The 23,755-nt window shown below is 41.8% G+C and overlaps 1 protein-coding gene and 1 pseudogene across 2 annotated transcripts; one reads left to right on the forward strand and one right to left on the reverse strand.

Moving 5' to 3' along the window:
* The first annotated feature begins 606 nt into the window (after window positions 1-606).
* LOC135547937 (glutathione hydrolase 1 proenzyme-like) lies at window positions 607-9,591 on the forward strand (annotated as a pseudogene).
* A 3,069-nt stretch (window positions 9,592-12,660) lies between these two features.
* Window positions 12,661-23,181, reverse strand: LOC135548349 (glutathione hydrolase 5 proenzyme-like). 2 transcript variants are annotated; one of them, XM_064977859.1, is made up of 12 exons: window positions 22,932-23,181; window positions 21,050-21,177; window positions 20,843-20,938; window positions 20,162-20,357; window positions 18,727-18,824; window positions 18,339-18,485; window positions 17,993-18,123; window positions 17,723-17,907; window positions 17,434-17,525; window positions 17,170-17,282; window positions 16,932-17,042; window positions 12,661-16,665 (listed from the first exon to the last, which is right to left on the reverse strand). In XM_064977859.1, exons 1-12 carry the CDS (start codon window positions 23,111-23,113, stop codon window positions 16,519-16,521), a joined length of 1,626 nt encoding a protein of 541 aa, XP_064833931.1. In that variant the 5' UTR covers window positions 23,114-23,181; the 3' UTR covers window positions 12,661-16,518. The 2 variants fall into 2 exon arrangements, with proteins under 2 accessions (XP_064833931.1, XP_064833930.1); XM_064977858.1 differs by having other exon boundaries at window positions 18,664-18,824.
* Window positions 23,182-23,755: the final 574 nt, after the last annotated feature.

Consider the following 23,755-nt stretch of genomic DNA (forward strand, 5'->3'; position numbering starts at 1 on the left):
ATTTGTAGTTGTTCAGGGCACATAGCCCAAAGCTTCATGGTTGGTTTTTTGTTCTTCGTTTTGTCATCGTCATTTTTTAAATAAAGTTTAAATGTATGCTTACCATGCTGCACCTTGGTCCAGTCCTTCAGCCAGCCGTGACAGTACGTTTACAATGGCAGACAAAAAACTTTCACCAGTAATTGGTCTTCTGACCCAGATCAGATTTTTTGCCAATAAATGGGCACAGAAATCAGAGTTGGGCTGCTTGTGTAAACACAGTCTCAGATTTCAACAAAATAAACTAGTTAGGAGGTAACTATCTTATTGGGTTGAAATACCAAAAGGATTACTATCGAGTTTACTCTCTAGATAAGGTTAGGAGGACACACTGTTGAATGAGGTGAGTTGTAATGGCCTGGTTTTATATCTGAAAAGAATGTTAGAGAACTTAGCCACAACTCAAATTTTATAATTGTGATTCACATGTTTGAAAAAATCGACTTTGCTGTTTTTCTATTTTGAAGGTACATTTGTGTGGGGGTGTTTCTGTGTGTTTATACTTGTCTAACTGTTTTCAATTGAGATTGACTCTACTATGATGTCCTGTGTTTCCCTGACATAGAGATGGTCCATAAGTCCATAGTGGTGGGTCGGGTGGTGCTGCTGGTGGCAGCCGTGAGCACTTTTGTGGGAGTTTTCTTTGGTTTGGGGAGCAGGACGTCTTCGAATGGTCATTCCTACTCAAGGGCTGCCAATGCTGGCCGATGCTCAGAAATCGGCAGGTTAGAATTCTCTTTCACACACAAACACAAACATACTATACATGTGCATACAGTACTAGTCTCAAACGTTTGCACACCGGTGAAATGTTGTTGTAGACATTCAGATACAATACAAAGATCCCTGTTTCAAAACACGCTGTCTCAAGCAGGCCTTTAAATAGCAGATACCAGGCTCAAATGTTTCTTTGTCTGAACATAAAAATATGCTCCTTCTTCTGAGTGTATGTATATTCATCCATCATCACAAATCCTTATGATTTTGTCATCATAATTCGTTCTGTCTGTGTAAACTGCCTGCTGTTTCTTCACAAACTAGCGCTTGTGTATGCAAATCAGGGCCACTGAATATAAACTTTTGTCTGTGTGTTTGTGTGTCCAATATAAATCTCAGAGACACGTTGCAGAAAGGGGGCTCTGCAGTGGATGCATCTTTTGCTGCCTTGCTGTGTGTTGGGCTGGTGAATGCCCACAGCATGGGCATTGGAGGAGGTCTCCTCTTCACCATCTATAATGCCACAACTGGTAGAGTCTGAGCCCTGATCCTTGACTTAAACCTAAACCAACTGTATCTTTAATGATGTCAACAAATCAAACATTGACTGGCACAACTGAACTAAAAACAGGAAATGTAATAGCTCACTCCATTGTAACTTGGTGTGATGTAATGATTCTGTCTTCCTTCACAGGAAAGGTAGAGACCATTGATTCCAGAGAGACGGCTCCCGCCAACGCAACAGAGGACAAGACACTAAGTTTTATTGTCACATCCACTAGTACAGTCTTTCTTGCACATTCCCAACAATGCAGTAATCAATATCAGTAGTACTATTAAATAAAGTAAAGTACTATACTGAACAAAAATAAAAACGCAACATGCAACAATTTCAAAGATTTTACTGAGGTCCAGTTCATATATGAAAAACAGTCAATTGAAATCAATTAATTAGGCCCTAATATGTGGATTTCACATGACTGGTCAGGTTTGCAGCCATGGGTGGGCCTGGGAGGGCATAAGCTCAGCCAATCAGAATGAGTTTTTTCCCCACCAAAGGGTTTTATCCTCAGCCCGCCCCCATCCCCCCTCAGACGCTCCCACAGGTGAAGAAGCCAGATGTGGAGGTCATGGGCTGGCGTGGTTACACATGGTCTGCGGTTGTGAGGCCGCTTGGATCTACTGCCAAATTCTCTAAAACGACATTGGATGCAGCTTATGGTAGAGAAATAAACATTAAATTCTCTGGCAATAGCTCTGGTGGACATTCCTGCAATCCACAAGCAAATTGCATGCTCCCTCAAAACTTGAGACATCTGTGGCATTGTGTTGTGTCACAACTGCACATTTTATAGGGCCCTTTTATTGTCCCCAGCACAAGGTGCACATGTGTAATGACCACACTGTTTAATCAGCGTCTTGATATGCCACACCTGTCAGGTGGATGGATTATCTTGGCAAAGGAGAAATGCTCACTAGCACAGACAAACAAATTTGTGCACAAAATTTGAGAGAAATAAGCTTTTTGTGTGTATGTAACATTTCTCGGATTGTTTATTTCCTCTTATGAAACATGGGACCAACACTTTACATTTTTGTTCAGTGTAGAATAAAAACACACAAGAAATAGAAATAAGAAGAACACAAGAAAGTAAGTAAGCGATATTGACAGGTTCAGTGCCAATACCATATTAACAATGTGCAGGGATACTGGAGTGGTAGGGGTAGATACTGTATGTATAGGGGTAAGGTGACTAGGCATCAGGATATGATAAATGGAGTAGCAGCAACTTATATAATGATTGTGTGTGAGTGTGTTTGTGTGTGTAGTGTCAGTATGAATGTGTGTTATGTGTGTGAGCCAATGAAGTGTGTATGTGTGTTGGAGTGTGAGTGAGTGTGTAGAGGCCTGTGAGTGTGCATAGAGTCCATAGCAGGCAGTGATGCAGTCAAGATGCTCTCAATGGTTCTGCTGGAGAACTCTTTGACCACCTCCCTGTAGGCTGTCTCATCGTCGCCGATGATCAGGCCAACCACGGCCGTGTCGCCAGGAAACTCGATGATTGTGTTGGATTTGTGGTTGGCTACGCAGTCGTGGGTGAACAGGGAGTACAGGAGGGGTCTAAGCACACACCCCTGTGGGGCTCTCGTGTTGAGGGTCAGCATGGCGTAAGTTTTGTTTCCTACCCTCAGGAAGTCCAGGATCCAGTTGCAGTGGGAGGTGTTCAGTTCCAGGGTCCCGAGCTTGGTGATGAGCTTGGAGGGGACTATGTTGCTGAACACGGAGCTGTAGTCAATGAACAGCATTCTCACAGAGGTATTACTTTTATCTACTGTAGGTGGGTGAGGGCAGTGTGTAGTGCAATTGAGATTGCATTGTCTATGGATCTGTTGGGGTGGTATGCAAATTGGAGTGGGTCTAGGGTGTCTGGGCTGATGGAGTTGCTGTGTGCCATAACCAGCCTTTCAAAGCACTTCATGATTACAGATGTGCTACAAGGTGATAGTCATTGCGGCAGGTACCCTTAGTGTTCTTGGGAACAGGAATGAAGAGTAGTACATTAGAGAAGATCAAAAGCTGCACTCCAACCTATCATCTTCCAATATATCCTTTCACAATCTGTTACATTACATTACGTGTAATGTTTGGCAGGAGGGTTGTCCATCGCCATACCAGGGGAGATCCGTGGGTATGAGATGGCACACGATCGCCATGGAAAATTGCCATGGAGAGAGCTTTTCCAGCCTGCAATCCAGTTGGCACGGAAAGACTTTCCTTTGGGCGGGGCATTGGCCACCGCTATTTCCAAGAACAGGGAAACCATCATCTGTGACACAGCTTTATGGTGAGAATGCCTACAAGGGAGGGGTAATATGGAGTGACGATCTGAGTTACTGTTCAGAAGGTCAAGTTTTCACATGAGAAGATACTGTACATCCCCTGTTGATGATTTATGCCCTTATACGCAAACATGAGAGCTCAGTGTCTCGTATGTTGTCTCTGACATGACATCTCTGTTTTTGGTCTCTCTTTCAGTGAGGTATTTTGTGACAAAAACGGTGGCATCCTTAAGGAAAATGACATCATCACCTTTACTAAACTCGCTGACACCTATGAAATAATAACAAACGAGGGACCTAATGCTTATTACGAAGGGCCGCTGGCAGAGAACCTTGTGAAGGACATTGAGGCTTCAAGTTGGTTTCGCCCTTATATCTACCAAATATAAACAAACTGCAATTTTGATATAATTTCATTCAGGGTCTGCTGGCTGTACGTGCTACAGAATGTGTTTATGTGTATGTGTTTCAGATGGTATCATCACACTGGATGACCTAAAGAAATACAAGGCTTTTTTTGGATGAGAATCCTTTCAATGCTACTGTGGGGGGGTACACCATGTTTGTACTCAACGCCCCCGCCAGTGGCCCTGTCCTGTCCCTCATACTCAACATCCTGGATGGTAAGCCTTCCCACTGATGCCACAGAGTTGTATTCAATATCAAACTGTGGATCACATTTGGACAGCCTATGCTACATTATAAGTGTATAAGGACCGAAGATAATTGGTTTCCGAGCCATCACACCTGAGGCGCTCTGCTTTGCAGGCCTGATGCTGTGTAAGCACTGTTCACATAAGAAAAGTATGCTTTTAATTTACATTATAGCAGTGCTGGTTTACAGTGGTTTACGAAAGTATTCACCCCCTTGGCATTTTTCCTATTTTGTTGCCTTACAACCTGGAATTAAAATGGATTTTTGGGGGGGTTGTATAATTTGATTTACACAACATGCCTACCACTTTGAAGATGCTAAATATTTTTTTATTGTGAAATAAACAACAAATAAGACAAAAAAACAGAACTTGAGCTTGCATAACTATTCACCCCCCCAAAGTCAATACTTTGTAGAGCCACCTTTTGCAGCAATTACAGCTGCAAGTCTCTTGGGGTATGTCTCTATAAGCTTGGGACATCGAGCCACTAGGATTTTTGTCTCTTCTTCAAGGCAAAACTGCTCCAGCTCCTTCAAGTTGGATGGGTTCCGCTGGTGTACAGCAATCTTTAAGTCATACCACAGATTCTCAATTGGATTGAGGTCTGGGCTTGGACTAGGCCATTTCAAGACATTTAAATGTTTCCCCTTAAACCACTCAAGTGTTGCTTTAGCAGTATGCTTAGGGTCATTGTCCTGCTGGAAGGTGAACCTCCGTCTCAGTCTCCAATATTGTCACGTTCTGACCTTAGTTCTTTTATTATGTCTTTGGTTTAGTATGGTCAGGGCGTGAGTTGGGTGGGTTGTCTATGTTAGTTTTTCTAGGATTTGCTATTTCTGTGTTTTGCCTGGTATGGTTCTCAATCAGAGGCAGCTGTCTATCGTTGTTCCTGATTGGGAACCATATTTAGGTAGCCTGTTTTCTATTGTGTTTCGTGTGTGATTATTTTCTGTTGTCTATTGTGTGTCTGCACCAGTCAGAACGGGTTTCGGTCGTTTCTCTTTGTTATTTTGGTTATTTCCGTGTTCATTCTAATAAATATGGGCACATACCACGCTGCACCTTGGTCCTCACCTTCTTCCACCAACAACGGCTGTTACAGAATCCCCCACCACAACCGGACCAAGCTGTGTGGTATCAGGCAGAAGCGAGATCTGGACTATGTCACAACTTGGGACAAAATAGAAAGGTGGTTGGTCGACCCAGGGAGAGTGCCCGGAGCCCGCCTGGGATTCGCTGGAACAGTGCGCGGAGGGATACCGGCGTATGGAGTTGGCGCCACGTACACGGCAGCGCAACAGGCACGAGAGGCAGCCCCTCAAGCGCCATCCATCATTCCTTCAATTCTGACCAGTTTCCCAGTTCCTGCCGAGTAAAAACATCCCCATAACATGATGCTGCCACCACCATGCTTCACGGTGGGGATGGTATTCTCGAGGTGATGAGAGGTGTTGCGCCAGACATAGCATTTTCCTTGATGGCCAAAAAGCTACATTTTAGACTCATCTGACAGAGTACCTTCTTCCATATGTTTGGGGATTCTCCCACATTCCTTTTGGTGTTTACTTATTTTTTTATTTAATTAAGCAATGGCTTTTTTCTGGCCACTCTTCAGTAAAGCCCAGCTCAGTGGAGTGTATGGCTTAAAGTGGTCCTATGGACAGATACTCCCATCTCCGCTGTGGAGCTTTGCAGCTCCTTTGGCCTCTTTGTTGCCTCTCTGATTAATGCCCTCCTTGCCTGGTCTGTGAGTTTTGGTGGGCGGCCCTCTCTTGGCAGGTTTGTTGTGGTGCCATATTCTTTCCATTTTTTAATAATGGATTTAATGGTGCTCCGTGGGATGTTCCAAGTATCTGATATTTTTTATAACCCAACCCTAATCTGTAGTTCTCCACAACATTGTCCCTGACATGTTTGGAGAGCTCCTTTGTCTTCATGGTGCAGCTTGCTTGGTGCAACCCCTTGCTTAGTGGTGTTGCAAACTCTGGGGCCGTTCAGAACAGGTGTGTGTATATATACTGAGATCATGTGACACTTAGAATCCCCCCTATGTGGACATTTATTTAACAGATTGTGTGATTTCTGGAGGTAGTTGGTTGCACCAGATCTTATTTAGGGGCTTCAGAACAAAGGTGTTGTATACATATGCACGCACCACTTTTCCGTTTTTTATTTTTTCGAAATTTTTGAAACATTATTTTTTTTCACTTCACCAATTTGGACTATTTTGTGTATGTCCTTTACATGAAATCCCAAATAAAAATCAATTTAAATTACAGGTTGTAATGCAACAAGATAGGAAAAATGCCAAGGGGGATGAATACTTTTGCAAGGCACTGTATCTCATCCTATTACTGTGTGCACCATACATGTATAGCTCTCTTGACCATGCAAATTAAGATAGATAACCACCTTTTGTTCATGGTGGTGCTGCTGAGTGACCAGTTATTGGGGTGTAGAAATAAATCTTCTCTTCCAAGCTCTGTTTCAGCTCCACATTCATGCAGGGTCTATTGGATACATAGTCCATAGATGTCCTCCTCCAGACTTCCTCTCTCTGCTGGTACCCAGTACAATGGCTATATAATGTGACAGTGTTTGTCTCAGAGGATTAGATGAAAAATTTGTCAACCTCGTCTTCCTGTGGTTCCTCTGCCTGGCCACCCACTCACCGTTTACCACTAATTGGACACTGATGAGTGGCGGGGGAATCATGTAACACTGTCATGTCAGGGCCCACTCAAGCCCTTCATCCTGACGGTTCATCATGACTTCTGCTAATGGCATGTCAGGGCCCACTCAAGCCCTTCATCCTGATGGTTCATCATGACTTCTGCTAATGGCATGTCAGGGCCCACTCAAGCCCTTCATCCTGACGGTTCATCATGACTTCTGCTACTGCTTGTCAGGGCCCACTCAAGCCCTTCATCCTGACGGTTCATCATGACTTCTGTTAATGGCATGTCAGGGCCCACTCAAGCCCTTCATCCTGACGGTTCATCATGACTTCTGCTAATGGCATGTCAGGGCCCACTCAAGCCCTTCATCCTGACGGTTCATCATGACTTCTGCTAATGGCATGTCAGGGCCCACTCAAGCCCTTCATCCTGACGGTTCATCATGACTTCTGCTAATGGCATGTCAGGGCCCACTCAAGCCCTTCATCCTGACGGTTCATCATGACTTCTGCTAATGGCATATCAGGGCCCACTCAAGCCCTTCATCCTGATGGTTCACCATGACTTCTGCTACTGCTTGTCAGGGCCCACTCAAGCCCTTCATCCTGATGGTTCACCATAACTTTTACTACTGCTTGTCAGGGCCCACTCAAGCCCTTCATCCTGGTGGTTCACCATGACTTCTGCTACTGCTTGTCAGGGCCCACTCAAGCCCTTCATCCTGATGGTTCACCATGACTTCTGCTACTGCTTGTCAGCTGAAATTCATCAAATATTTCAATTTAGTTTGAGCTTTCTCCCATCCTCTCCTCTACGGCTGTGAACTGAAACAGTTGTAACACTGATAGACTGGGACTGGGAGACAGAATGAACCGTACTTTTATATTGAGCTTTTACTCTATATGGGTAACACCTTTTCAATGTCCACTTCAGAGTCAAAGTGTATATTGATGTGATCAAATTAAATGTACTGTATTATTGTTTAATAAATGTAGGGAAATGTTGTGAATATGGTTTCTCCCATGCAGGATACAACTTCACCTCAGACAGTGTCTCCAGCACTGAGAAGAAGATCCTCACGTACCACCGCATGGTCGAGGCCTTCCGTTTCGCCTATGCCAAGCGAAGCATGCTGGGAGATCCACAATTCCTCCACATCTCTGATGTAACTCTCATCCCCATCTTTCCCAGAGCTTATATTGAATAGTTCTCTAATAGGATGTCTCTACTAGATGTATACTCTTTCAAGAATTTACTCCAATCAGGCACTTACTAATCATATTCAATCAACGGGTCCTAGTATGTGTTGAAACGTCATGTTCGTTGGAGACAGAGTAAATATGTATATGCTCATATAAGATAGATGCTTTACAATAGTCTAATCAACTATGTTGAAATGTCAGTAAATGCAAACCAGTCCATCTTCAACATTCTACACTGTTCCGTATGGTGGTTTCTATTCATTTGAATGGCAAAGCCTCAGTCTCCTGTCCCCTTACCTCTTCAGCTCATCCACAACATGACCTCAGATTACTTTGCTGATTCCCTCCGTCAGAAAATTACAGATGATACCACCCATCACATGAACTACTATGAGACGGAGTACTTTGTCCCCGAGAACCACAGGACAGCACATCTGTCTGTGGTGGCAGAGGACGGGAGTGCAGTGGCAGCCACCAGCACCATCAACCATTTGTAAGAATCAAGTCCCAGTTTTGATTTAAAACATTTACTGGAAGTAGTCCTCATTACTCACCTGTCTTCATTATCTTTCTGTTCTACTTCCTCCCTAGGTTTGGCTCCAAAGTCATGTCGCATTCTACAGGAATCCTCCTCAACAATGAGATGGATGGCTTCAGCTCCCCCTCATCACGAATGGCTATGGAGTGCCCCCTTCACCAAGCAACTTCATCAGACCAGGTAAAGGGTTCATCTGACTACAGACACCAAAGTTTTCAGTGCATCAGCCGACTCGGAAAACCAGAAATTGGTACTTGATGGTGGATCTGGATGGACCTAACTCCCTAGTTGTGTCTCTCCAGGTAAGAGGCCCATGTCCTCTATGTCCAGCCATTCTCTTTGACAAGGGGAGCAAGGAAGTCAAGATGGTGGTGGGGGCCTCAGGAGGAACAAGGATCACCACGGCAACTGCCACGGTGAGCCAGGCTAACATGCCCTTTCATTGCTGTGTGAAAATACTCTAATACTTTCTTTGCATTCTACCAAGTAGTCGTCTGTGAATGAATAGTTGGCTGTTCGTTCTGCAGGTGATTCTCAATGCGCTGTTCTTTAACTACGACCTGAAGAAAGCTGTGGCAGATCCCAGAATCCACAACCAGCTGAGTCCCAACACCACACAGGGAGAGCCCGGGTTTGACGAGGTGGGTTAAATGGCTGACGATCTTCAATACACATGCCCTACAGTGTGTCAAGATCGTGGCTGGTTATCATGCTAGTGATGCAGGGTGTCTATTTGAATAGAAGTTTCAGTGTTCTATATGCTTTCCTTACAGAGGGTGATGGCTGGTCTGGCCTTGAAGAACCATGAGACAGAGTTCCTGACAGCCACATGTGCTGTGGTTCAGGCGGTGGTGCGCCAGGGTGACCAGCTTCATGCTGAATCTGACCCCAGGAAGTGGGGCTATGCCGCTGGGTACTGAGACCAACCACACAAGCCACTACTAGGACTGGGAATTGCCAGGGAGCTCACAATACGATATCACGATACTTAGGTGCCAATATATGTATGCGATTCCCACAATTATATATTTATTGTGATTCGATACTGTGATTTTATAGCGATTTGACCGTTCCAAACATATTGCTCACGTTATGTCAGCTGCAGAAAGACAAGACACCATGAGAAAATTAGTTTTAATCAGTCATGGAAATAAAAAGTGCTGAAAACATGTCAGCTCACTATTTAAAAAGATGGAGAACAGGCTGTAAGATTAACAGGTACATCCGACTAGCTCTAGCTAAAGCTACCTCATTTTTTACAAATCAATACTTGGAGTCAAAGTATCAATATAACATCTTCCCCCCAAAAAAATAGCGATATGTAACTGTACAGATTTTTTCCACCATCATTACCTGCTCCCTCAAACTGAGACCCATACAGACACCCCAGTTTACACATACTGAGACCCATACACACACCCCTGCTTCCACAGACAGGCTGGCTGATTAGGCATCCAATTCAGATGAAAACCACCTCCACAGACTATATTACAAACCAACAGAAACATACACGCATTCCTCTCCTCATCTCGGTAATGCCCTTTATCCTAAGTCCACTCTGGTAAACCAGGTCCACCTTTCTACGCTCATTGGTGTCATAAAGTGGAGAGAAACTACCCTCCAACATCTCCTCTCTTATCCTGTCTTTGATGACCAAGTATACCTCAGTCTGATATAAAGAAATAGAGCAATTCATTATCCACAGTTCTCCTCCACATCGTTTTAATTGGATTATTAATCGCTACGGTCTGTACCAACTCAATATTTCATATTCCAATTAACAGTGCCATCTCTATATTCATGTTTGTCTTTCATCCGTCAGAATAGGAAAGGTAATGACTGGTGCTTTCATTGAGGTTATTATTAATCATCATCACAGTTTGCCTTATATATATATATCATTTGTGTTGCTTTTGGTTCAAGATCAATAATTTACAATATATATCCATAGAACAGTTTAAGGATGTAACGTTCGCAAGACTACAATAATTTGATCAGCATTGACCAACAATGAAAACGCAGGTAATCAGTTTTAAAGAGTAAAATGAGGGCTTACTTCAGAGTTGAATTGTTCTCACGAGTGAACATGTAAACATATTTATTGATGATCATCTCGTAAGGTGTTCCATAACATTTTTTCCACAAAAATATATTTACTTGATCCATTTTTTTGGACAGTAAACACGGAACCTTGATTTATATTCCACACAATATGTTAAAAAATTATGTCATAACATGAAAGCATATGTAAAGCAACTATTCTCAGTGCCACTCAGGGGTATAGTGAATGTGTAACAGACCATGCACTTTAAACAAATATAGCAAAAAGGGACTGTCTGTTAGAAAATATTTAACCTGTCTATTGGCACCACATTTTGGACATAGTACATGTACTATGGTCAATGGGAAAAGAGTGTATGTGGGGATGAATTAACCTACCGTAAAAGGCTAAATGTTACAGTAGGAAACACATGTGGTAGCGAGCTATACTATATGACTAACAATTTCCCATCAACAGATTTCAACAACAGCTCATGACCTCATTAATACTGTAACTTCTGACAGGGTCATCCCACATCTCTTACTGTATAGTTAGAAAGGAACAAAGTACTTAAAGTTTGGAAAGCAGGATATAAAACAGAGGTAAAAACTCAGAGGCAAAGCTTTTAACAACTATTTTACTGCAACAATTTTACAGCTTTGAAATGCCCTGGACAGAGAACATTCTGTATTGGAAAGTTGATTAACTAAGGCTTTATTCAAGCATTTAGCTAAACCTGATGAAACACTCGGGCACATATAGATGTAGGATCTTAATTTGTTCACCCTGTTGCAGGAAAAACATCCTGCAATGCAGGAAATGTAAAACAAAACTGTATTTCAGACTTGATTTTTTTTCTTATGGAAAATGTATCAACCCCTACAACCCCTACAAAAATGTCCATTAATTATAATTCACATTTCCTGTTGCTGCAGGATTATTTTCCTTTTGTAGCAAACTGGCTCAAATTAAGATCCTACATCTATACCAAACACTGAGCTCCTTTACTCCAAATGATCCCACATGAACACCAGACACCAACACCGGGTAGTATATTTGCATGTTTTCATAATTCACATCTAGTGCCTGGGAAGATCCAATTTAGAGATCATTACTCATTCACAAGCTCTACTATTGAAACATCGCATTACTATTACTGCATTTGTTTAAAAAAAAAAGCTATTCTCACTTCCTTTAGGGCAAACAGAATAAGTCAAAGTAATTAGTATTCATCGCAGACATGACAGAGCTAAATGCTGAAAGTTAACACTGGTTGAATTTTTAATAGACCTGGAGGGGGATCAATATAAACCTGTACATGTGACAACAGGCCCTGGTGATGTCAATGCAATACATCAAAAGCTAATACAGTACTCTCACTGTGTGTACATTATTTTTCACATTCTGTTCACACACACAGCTTCTGTAAGATCGCGCAAAGGCATTCAGAACTCTTACCAATTTACTTGTTATTTCAGACATTGATTTTATTATATGTACAGTTTTTTCTTTGGATCCCCATTTAACGTTGGCAGAAGCTACTCTTCCCGGGGTCCACAAAAAACTAAATCTGAGTAATTGGAGATCCAAGGGAGTTCTGGCTCTGTATAATACAGTGCATTGCCGTGAATACGTTTTGATCTTGGGGACTGTGAAGAGACCCTTGGTGGCATGTATGGGTGTCTGAGCTGAATGTTATTTGATTATGCAGACAATCTGCAATTTTCTTCACAGTAATATTTCTCATAACTAAAAGAAAATCAGTTAATCTCTCATCAACCTTCAACCAGACAAGACTGGCATGCATGTTGATGATGTTAGCTCTATATGTGCAGTTAAAGGTAAGGCGTGTGCTCTATTTTGAGCCAGCTGCAGCTTTGCTAGGTCATTGTTTGCTGCACTTGACCATATTACCGGACAGTAATCAAGAAGGGACAAGACCAGAGCCTGAACAACTAGTATAAATCAAACTTTATTTATACAGCACATTGCAGACATGGAATGCAACGCAATGTGCTTCACAGGAAAAACAAACTTAAATATTTATACAATAAGAGGATGATTTTTTTTTTGTAAAGGACTAAATAGAACTAAGGAAAAGCAAAGCTAAAAAGGTGTTTTAAGATCTCTTAAATATGTCCACAGTTTCAGCCCACGGAGGATCTCTGGCAGGCTGTTCCAGAGCCTGGAGGCATAGTAACTAAAGGCTGCCTTTCCATGCCTCTTGGTCCTAGGCTTTGGAATAGTTAAAAGGCCAGTACCAGAGGACCTGAGGGGCTTACTGGGTACATAACTTAAAAAGTATGTCTGACATGTATTGGGGTACACAATTATGGATTGATTTAAAAAGCAATATAAGAATCTTAAAATTAATTTCTAAAACTCACAGGCAGCCAGTGCAGAGACCTTAAAACCAGTGTAATGTGTGCTATCCGTCTGGTCTTGGTCAATACCAGTGCTGCATCATTCTGTATGTTTTGCAGTTGACCAATAGCTTTCTTGGGTAGACCAAACAGGAGAGCACTAAAGTAGTCAAGCCTGCTTATAATAAAAGCATGGACGAGTCTCTCTGTATCAGCCTGAGAGAGAAATGGCCGCGCCGTGGCAATGTTCCTCAGGTGGTAGTATTTTCTCTGAGTTATGTTCACCATGGGTCACAAAAAAACTCAACCTGTCAAATAGGTCCTGAACCAATTTAGAATTGGACTTGAGAGGCCAACCCACCTCTCCAGTGTGTCCAGAGGACATCATGGTCAACAGTGTTGAATGCAGCACCTAAATCCAAGGGTACAAGGACGGAGAGCTGTTTGGCATCTGTGTTAGCGCTAAGATCATTTACCACCTTAACTAAGGCTGTCTCTGTGCTGTAGTGGGCACGAAAACCAGATTGGAATTTTTCTCAAATACAGTTTGCACTTGATAAACAACTTTACATTTGTGTCACCAGAGGATTTTAGCTACACGGATAAATTAGACTGTATTAGTGATTTAAATACTTGGATTTCTTACAACTTCCTCCAGCTAAATCAAGACAAGGCCAAAGTACTTATTGTTGGCGCCAAACCACAGAGAGAATCTAGCCGTATATTTTAATTAAAGTGGAATAAAGATAAAACACCAGATGAAAAGCGAGGTGTTATTTGAGCTTTTAGCTGTGGAGGAAAGTTCTCAGGTTTGCTTGCAGGGGTAGGATTAAAATCAGGCCATCAATGTTTGAGAAGATCACTATAAATATTCAGATTATTTCTTTATTTTACCTTGGCAAGTCAGATAAGAACAAATTCTTATTTTCAATGACAGCCTAGGAACAGTGGGTTAAGTGACTGATCAGGGGCAGAAGGACAGATTTGTACCTTGTCAGCTCAGGGATTTGAACTTGCAACCGTTCAGTTACTAGTCCAACGCTCTAACCACTAGGCTACCATGCCACCCTGATCTTAGTGATCAAGTTAGAAAACAAGCTTGTCTGGAATTTCTAATTGCCTTGTTATACATGCCAAGTTGATTTGTCTCAAACTCATAACCTCTTTTTATCAAAGACATACCCCTCCCCATCTCACAACAACTTTGCCAATATGACTTGCCCATGATAATTGACCATCCAGTGTTATACGTACTGTGCGTAGGAATTTAGCTTCCTCAACTTGCTCAAAGGTCACACCCTTTATGTACAACTCCAACTCTTAAAGAGCGTGTGAATTTTTTTCAGCTTTTTGTTAAAAATCGCACAATTTCAACGTCCTGCTACTCATGCCAAGAATATAGTATATGCATATGATTAGTATGTGTGGATAGAAAACACTCTGAAGTTTCTAAAACTGGTTAAATCATGTCTGCGACTATAACAGAACGTGTGTAGCAGGCAAAACCCCAAGGAAAACTGTTCACAAAAAACACAAAAAATATCACTCCGCCAGTCTCTGTATTGTCTATGGCAAGAGAAAATAGATAGGGCTCAGTTTACAGTTCCTACAGCTTCCACACAATGTCGCCAGTGTTGGGAATTGGGTCGAAGTTAATCCTTGGTGAAATGAGAAATAGGCACTTCCTGTCATCGAGTACACCGGAGAAAGTTATGGAAGAGAAAATGTGGACCACGATTTCAAGACTTGCTGCTATTGAATACAGATCGCTCCGTGATCAATTTGATCAATTATTAACGTTTACTAATACCTAAAGTTGGATTACAAAAGTATTTTGAAGTGTTTTGTCAAAGTTTATTGGCAACCTTTTTTAATAAAAAAAAAATGACGTTCGGTTTTGAAACTGTGTTTTTTCCTGGATCAGACTGTCTTCAATTGACATTTTGGGTATACATGGAACGATTTAATCGATTGTGATGTTTATGGGACAGATAGGAGTGCCAACAAAGAAGCTCGTCAAAGGTAATGAAGGTTTTATATTTTATTTCTGCGTTTTGTGTAGCGCCGGCTACGCAAATTACTTTGTTTACGTCCCCTTCGTGTATTTCGGGGGTTGCATGCTATCAGATAATAGCTTCTCATGCTTTCACCGAAAAGCATTTTAAAAATCTGACATGTTGGCTAGATTCACAACGAGTGTAGCTTTAATTGAGTACCCTGCATGTGTGTTTTAATGAAAGTTTGAGTTTTATCGAGTACTATTACTTGTCACTCTGAAATTTCCCCTGATGTTGATCCCTGTACAGAGACAGCAGCCATAAAAAGTTAAGGTTTAGGGCTTAGAGAATGTTTTGAACCAAATACAATGCTTTTCGTTTGAGATGTATTTAATACCAGTTTATTATTCACTCATTCTAAAACTGACAATCTTATTTATTTATTTTGTGAGCTCACCGACTTTGGGTGCTGACATGTAGAGTGTCGAATTGTCCTGAGGGACATCCCACATATCTGATATTAATGAAGCTTCCATTGAAGAACACTCTCTGGGTTATAATGGATAAGTAACTGTCGAACCATGTGATGGCAAGTGATATAAAGCCAATGTGAGTTTCTTCAATAACAATTTATGATCAATAACATCAAAGGCTGCATTGAAATCTAACAATACAGCTTCAACTATCTTATTATCCATTTATTTTAACCAATCATCAGTCATCGGAGTCAGTGCAGTACAAGTGGAGTGCTTTTCTCTATATGCATGCTGAAAGTCAGTAGTTACCTTTGTTCTCTGAAAAGTAGCATTGTATTTGGTCAAACACAATTCTCTCCACCAGTTTAATAAGATTAGGCAGCAAACTGATTGGGTAGCTGTTAGAGTCAGCAAAGGGTGCTTTAGTATTATTAGGCAGTGAAACTCCTTTCTGACACTGAAGGGGGCTGCAAAAATCCTGTTTTATCTCAGTGTGAGTCTCAGAGTATTGCTGCAACACTCCAGAGAGGGACTAGTAAATGAACTTGGAGGATTGAGTTGTAACATGTTGTACCATGTCCTGTCCTGAATCTGACAAGTCCTTGTGGTCACAGTATGAGTCCCATGTTAGTACAGGCTGACAGGCTGTACTGACCTTCTCTTCCCATTTGAGTTCCTTCGGGACCTCCCTTGTGTTATAGTCTATGTGTACTGTACAGTTAGTCATTAAGAACAAGCATGTAATTGTATGTACTTGGTAAAATTAGAAACTCCACCCATTTCAGTGCCTAAGTATTTTGTCAAGAGGGCCATTTGATTCTGCTTAAGGCTCTGGACTGTTGGTTTAGATAAAACAATGTTCATATATAAAGATAATAGAATTACAAAAAATAAATCTCACTAAAAGTACTGTCCTCTGGGACCTACTGTACAGTGTTCTAAAGCCAACTAATTGGTTGTAAACCTTTGGTCAGTAGCCAGCAGATTTGCCCTGCTTCCTGGCATCTGACACGGCTGTGATGCATCCGTCCTCCTTGGCCACAGCATTGACAACATTGAAGAAGTATTCGTAGTCTGTCACTCTGTGTCCAATGATCTTAAGGGCCTCTATCACAGACTGAGAGCAGACAGACAGACAGTTAGTCAGGCTAAAAAAAAAGCACCACTCACTGTCCCTTACTCATCCCATTTTAAAATCATGATTTGACTGTATTTCTCTCAAAATGGTCACTGCTCTCAGGCAGCCATTACAATCAAACCAATATTAGCTATAAAAAAAAATATATATATATATACACACATCACTTTGTCATCACTCAACAGCCAATTGCAGTGACCTTGGCTGTCATTGATTTACTGAAAGGATAAGAACAGAGGAATTACCTTATCAAAGCCATGCTCAAACTTCACATTGTTGTTGCCATCGACGAACACTATAGGAGCAGCAATGGCATCTTTCAAACTCATCCCCAACCAAAGGTGGTTCATTATGGACTGAAAGGGGAGAGATTTGATGAGGCTCTATGTATCCTTTTCTAAAAAAACAACATTTTTCTGCTGTGTTGAGAAGGAACGGTGAGACGTGGTAGAAATTGGTTAAGACACCTGAATCAAGACTCACCAGGGCCATGGCGGTCGTGATCATGCTACCCCCTGATCCCCCAATTACAAGGGTATTTTTCCCAGAGCTGGAGCTCAGTATAGCTGGAGCCATTGAAGAGGGAGGCTGTTCACCTGTGAGGAATGAGACAATGTAATATACACAGATATCACCCATAGACTTATATAAGACATCACCCCATGAAGACCAGTTAAAGGTTAGACAAGTAGTCCTAAGTGATACATTAATTTAAAACGGTTACTAAATTATAAAGTTTATATGTACCTGCACTCAATCTCTCTGCTCTAAAACAGAAGTCAGCCAGCTCGTTGTTGAGGATGATGCCTGTTCTACTGGAGTAAATCCCTGCACCAAAACTGGAGAGAGAGAAAGAAAGACTGTTAGCCTAGAGAAAAGAGTACACAACTCCAAAACCTGCAGTTTTAGCTGGTCTGTTTGCTGTCGAGACATCGGTCATATTACTATTTAGAAGGAGACTGTGTGTTAATACATTAGACAGTGTTCTATTTAGAGGGATGTGCTGTTCCGCATCTCAGTGAAGGTAGAGGCTCACATTTGGTTGATGGTACTTGTAACAGAGACTGCAGATCCATCTTCAGCCAGGACTGACACGTGTGTGGTCCCAAAGCGGTCAGGGGAAGGTGTTATGTTGTAGTAGGAGTCATTATAGGTACGGTTTCTACTGATCAATACCCTGATCTGATCAGCAAAGTCAGAGTCCACCATATGCGATGCATCCTACATTTTTAAAAAGTATGATTTCACATATTAGTGTGTAAAAGTACAGAATACACTTAGAGAGGGAGTTCTCTTAGATCCTTACTTTTTTAGTGTTGAAAACAGGATCGTGAACGCTCTTCCTCTGTCCGTTAGCAAATTTAGCTGCCTCTATGTAGCAGTGATAGGTCAGGACCTTCTGGTCCTCCTCCATGGACCTGGGGGTGAAATGGAATCCTGGGAAAGGTCAAAAACAGCCAGTCAAACCTCCACAACCTGGAGAAGGTACCTTTTGGAACTGTCCAATGATTGTGCACTACCATGATGACACACCATCAACACTTTAAACATAATGGTTACAAAACAATAGCTCTAAATTGTGGATATAGCTGTAGCCTGACTTGACTTGAAACACTTGGAGAAAGTGTTAACACCTAAGGTACCTAATGTACCTTTGACAAGGTTGAGGATGAAGGCGAGCATGACTCCCCCTGCAGGAGGTGGAGGGATGTGCATCTGGTAATCGCCAAGGGGAACAGTCCAGGCATCCTCCACTCTGACACTGAATGACTTCAGATCCTCCATGGTAAGGGTCCCACCTAAATGGGGAGAAAAGTATGTCCATCCATGTTAGCAATCCTTACACGGACAAGAAAATATAACAATCTGGAGTTTATTAAAATGTGTTTTTTTTAAATACTGGTTTTCCCTCTACATTTCTCCCAATCTTTCTCTCCCTCCCCCTCTCTCATTTACACAAATAAATCTCGCTCCCACCTGCTGCTTTTACGTCTTGGATCAAGTCAAGTCCAATTTGGCCAGTGTAAAATGCATCTACACCTTGTTCTGCAATGGTTTCCATGGTTTCTGCCAGTTTAGGGAACTTCAATGTGTCTCCTATGCCCAGCACCGTCTTGTTCTTGTGGCAGAACACCTCACTGAAAGAGCGGCATGTCTTTAATATACCATACCAACCACAAACAGAAAAAAGACCAGAGAACAAACATAAAAATGCATTATCATACAGCACTTTCCGGATGTTATATGACTTATTTTATTTTTTACTTTAGTTTATTTAGTAAATATTTTCTTAACTATATTTCTTGAACTGCATTGTTGGTTAAGGGCTTTTAAGTAAGCATGTCACGGTAAGCCTGTTGTATTCGGCGCGTGTGAGAAATAAAATGTGATTCGATTTTTTTATTGGGATTACAGTGATAGAACAGAACATTTGCAGCTGTCAAACATTAGATCTCTGTAATTTCATTGCTATCTCCATTCTCAAATTATCCCTGAGTATATGTGAATCCCCCTCTCCATCTGCTGGGGTGCCAAGGGCACATTCCCCACACATCTCTTGTGCTACTGCTCACACTTCTGTTCTGGAAGAGGAGGAAGAGAGAGGGGAGGAGAGGAGCCGAGATGAGGAAACACCTCTGCAGTCTGTGTCTGCAGTCTGTATTCAGGAAAGCCTCTGCAGTCTGTGTCTGCAGTCTGCATTCAGGAAAGCCTCTGCAGTCTGTGTCTGCAGTCTGTATTCAGGAAAGCCTCTGCAGTCTGTGTCTGCAGTCTGTATTCAGGAAAGCCTCTGCAGTCTGTGTCTGCCGCACAGGATGTCAGTGGCACCTTAATTGAGGAGGATGGGCTTGTGGTAATGGCTAGAGCGGAATAAGTAGAATGGTATCAAATACATGATTTCCAGACATTGTTATGAGCCGTCCACCCCTCAGCAGCCTCCACTGATCTACAGTCTGTACTCAGGAAAGCCTCTGCAGTCTGTATGTGTATAGTACTGCACAACCATACAGATGAGAACTTGATCTGAGCCCACAGACTACAGTGGAGGTGTCAATCTCTAAACAAGTTGATTAGCTTCATGCTAGGATAATAGGACTGGATATCTGGACTTTCTGACTGAAAAGTCCTCAGATACATGTACTTCATGCACTGTTAACAACTTTGCTGACCTGACATTTGGACAAATGCAGTTTTAGTCTTTCTTTACATATATTATTCTTACTTGTATTTATTCAGGGGATCCCAAATGAGACCAAAGTCTCATTCATAATGGTGTCCCGAGTACAAACATTTTCACAATCAATACAATTTACATAAAAAATAAAGAAAAAAAACTACAAGGTACAATTACAAATAAACCACTACAATCAATCGAAACAAGTGCAATCCTCAATGACTTAATTTAACACCCGAGTCCTTAGAGTATGAAAACTAATGTACACATTGAGTTCCTGTCTGTAAGTGTGAGTGATGTTACCAGAGTGATGTTGCTTTCACCAGGTTTCCTATGAGTGTGATGTTAAGGAGGGATCCCAGGAAGGGTGGCATAGGAAATCCTTCTCTGGCCAGTCTAATGGTGGGCTCAAACAGCCTGGCCCAGGGCAGCTTCCCGTACATTCTGTGAACCACCTCATACCCACGCAACTCTCCAGGAACGCCAATCCACTGACTACCTGCCAGGGTCCACACAAGCAAAAAGAGATGTTAAAGCTTGCACACACCGTACTGAATGTGGATTTAGCATGTCTGCGCCGATCATTCAGGGACCACCTGCTGTAAACGTCCGACTGCTAACATTTTCACGCAATGATACATGTAAAATCATGCACACTCGGTAAACAAATTACAGCTGGCACTCTGTTCAGAGGTGCTAAGTAGGTCAGCAAACGCTACTGGACTGTATGGGCCCTAACACACAAACAAAAAGAGAGGTGTTACATCATGCCACATTCCAGGACAGAAAGGAAGAGTAGACATGAAAGGGGCAGTGTTTGGTGTTGTAGTTTGCTCACATTTGATGTTAGAACGGCTAAAAGGCATTACTCTTTTAGCTGTCAGAGTTATTTGAATTTAAAAAAATCTGTTAATTGTCATACAATGTACACACATTGATACTGTATATGGATCCATCCATCCATTTTTTGGCAGGTCTAACTACCTGTGATTAATGTGACAGATGTTGGACAGCCCTTCAGCAGATCAGCTTTGAATGACTGTGGAACAGTCTCTCTCGAACTGAAGGTTTTCACCATGCCTGAGGATAGATAAAGAGATGCATAGGTTATACAATTCCACCACAAACCTTATTGGCTAAACCCCACAGTAAAGTACCACAAAAGCAAAGACCATAAAAGAACAGACTCACCAGTTTTGTCCCTAACAGTGAATATGGAGCCTCCTCCCAGGCCCATGCTCTGAGGGTTGACCAGTGAGGTGCACAACAGAGCTGCAATTGCGCCATCTACTGCCGATCCTCCTTGTTGCAGTATATCTCTGGAAACAGCCCACATTACAGCAGAGGTTTCCAAACTTTTTTGTTGGCAATTGACCCCATTTAGATTTTAAAAATATTTTGCGACCCCACCTTGTAAAAAAAAACTTGATGTAATCAACAGCCAATGTTTACATTTTTATTTTGGTCCTTGACAGTCTATTACAAATCAGTCTGACAGTACTTTCAAAGTTTTTAAATCTGAAGAAAGTATAGTTTGAAGTGACTAAAATGCACCAGAAAGGTATTGGGAAGTTCAGAAGATCATCAGGCAATAATTGTGTATGATCATCTGTGTAAAAAAGCAAAAGCTCAGCTACAATTAAAGAAATTTGTATCTGAATGAAAGTGAGCAGAGACTTTTTCCTATTTCTCCAGTTTAGCCTTTTGCCTCGAGCACCTTCACCAATCAGCCCTCGATGTGCGGTAGACTCTGCCTACTATACACAATACTAAAAGAATAACTTCCATTCAAGTGCTAATAAAGGGCTTTCAAAGGATAGGGTCAAAAAATATATATTTTTAAATATTATGACACAGGTATTAAAAGCCTTGTGTCCTTTCTCCGTGTTAAACAACAGAGACAGTAGGGGGATCTAAGAGGCCATGGTGTCAACACAAAGCTTGCTTAGTATGTACACCCTGCAGAAATGCCCCATCACATAAAAGTAGGTCCAACTTTAATTGTGCTTACATCCTCTCTCCTCCAGTGTAGGCATGTTGGGTCATCTGGACCTCTACACTATTAGAAAAAAGGACGCTATCTAGAACCTAAAAGGGATCTTCAGCTGTCACCATAGGAGAACCCTTTTTGGTTCCAGGTAGAAGAACCCTTTTGGGTTCCATGTGGAACCCTTTCCACAGAGGGTCCTACCTGGAACCATAAAAGGTTCTCGAATGGGGACAGCTGAAGAAGTGGAGTGTCTTCATGCCTCATTTATTGCTTAAAATAAGAGATGTTCACATAACTTCACACGACTGAACAAGTAAGTGCATTGCTGATGAGTGACAACTCTTGGCAGGTGGTAGGGGAAATAGATGACCTATAACACAGAGACGCAAGCTGATCTGTGTGCGCTACCGGTTCCGCTAACAAAGCTGCAGATTCTGTGTTGAGGTACATGTTTTTGCTGGGGGAGCTGACTATTGGCCATGCTTGCTAGAGGTTATATCAAAGGAATGGAAAGCTCAAACCAACTGAGTATATGCAAAAGTGTCAGTGTGCTTAAAATACATGGGGAAAGTCACTGATAAAAATATAACAAATACTTACTGTAGGCATCATTATTTTTTGTAATAAAAGGAAAGCTATAGATCTGATCAGTCACAGCTGAATCAAGTAACGTGGGTTCAATACAATTAATAGTTCTGAATAATCCCTGTTGGCTGATCATATCTCCTAAACTGCATACTATTTGGTAGTCTATGCTACCTACGGTTTATATCTATTTGCACGTTGGCTACCAGTTGAAAATGAATAGCCTACAGTCTAAATCACTGCAGTAAAGAGTGTTCTTTCCCTGCTAAAATTACAATTATATTGTCCATGATAAGGCACGCAGCTTGAACCTAGAGACCAGTTGAATTTGGCCATTTTGGTAAAATAACACCAAACAAACGCCTGTTCAATCAGACTACCAAATCCATTTATCATAGGTAGCCCATTAGAGCAGTGAAAATTTAGATAACATGTTTTAAATCAATTTTAATTTATTATAACTAGCTGTACGATCGAGGCGACCGTATTCTACTTTACCTGCCAATGTCCGAGCAAAGTTTAGAGTCCGCAGAAACCGCCGCGTGCTTGTACGTGTCCTCGGAGCATCCTCGGTGGATAAATACGCCGAAGGCTAGTATGCAGAGACATATGAATATTATAGCACCAAATAAACCGATACAGAGACAGCAACCAACCTGCCATGGCTTATATTTGGACATGCTTTCAAGAGAAAAACTTTTCCAAAAATACTATTCTCCGCTGGGCAGAAAGTGTTGTCCCATTCCAAGAGCTCACCGCTTAGTAGTCAATGAGCCTTCATACTCCTCCTCCACCCCACTCGATCAAATTGTTGCACTTCTGAAGTGAAAGTGAACGTTGTTGAAACTGAACAAAAATATAAACGCAACATGTAAAGCGTTGGTACCATGTTTCATGAGCTGAAATAAAGGATCCCAGAAATGTTCCATATGCACAAAAAGCTTATTTCTCTCAAATGCTGTGCACAAATTCTTTGCATCCCTGTTAGTGAGCATTTTTCATTTGCCCAGATAATCCATCCTCCTGAACGGTGTGGCATATGAAGAAGCTGATTAAACAGCCTGAACATTACACAGGTGCACCTTGTGCTGGGGACAGTGAAAGGCCACTCTAAAATGTGCAGTTTTGTCACACAGCACAATGCCACAGATGTGTCAGGTTATGAGGGAGCTTGCAGGTGGCATGCTGATTGCAGGAATATCCACCAGAGCTGTTACCAGATAATGTCATGTTAATTTCTCCACTATAAGCTGCCTCCAATGTCGTTTTAGAGAATTTGGCAGTACGTCCAACCGGCCTCACAACCGCAGACGATATTGGGG

This window comes from Oncorhynchus masou, chromosome 11 (assembly GCF_036934945.1).
Source record: "Oncorhynchus masou masou isolate Uvic2021 chromosome 11, UVic_Omas_1.1, whole genome shotgun sequence".
NCBI classification, from domain to species: Eukaryota; Metazoa; Chordata; class Actinopteri; order Salmoniformes; family Salmonidae; genus Oncorhynchus; species Oncorhynchus masou.

Coding starts and splice junctions, on each gene's coding strand:
- LOC135548349 (XM_064977858.1), bottom strand. CDS start 23,113: ATGTCCAAATATAAGCCATGGCAGGTTGGTTGCTGTCTCTGTATCGGT. Junction 17,526..17,722: donor ACAAGTACCATCAACCAAAT/GTGAGCCTCTAC, acceptor CTCTCTCTCCAG/TTTTGGTGCAGGGATTTACT. Junction 17,043..17,169: donor TCACGACCGCCATGGCCCTG/GTGAGTCTTGAT, acceptor CTCCCCTTTCAG/TCCATAATGAACCACCTTTG.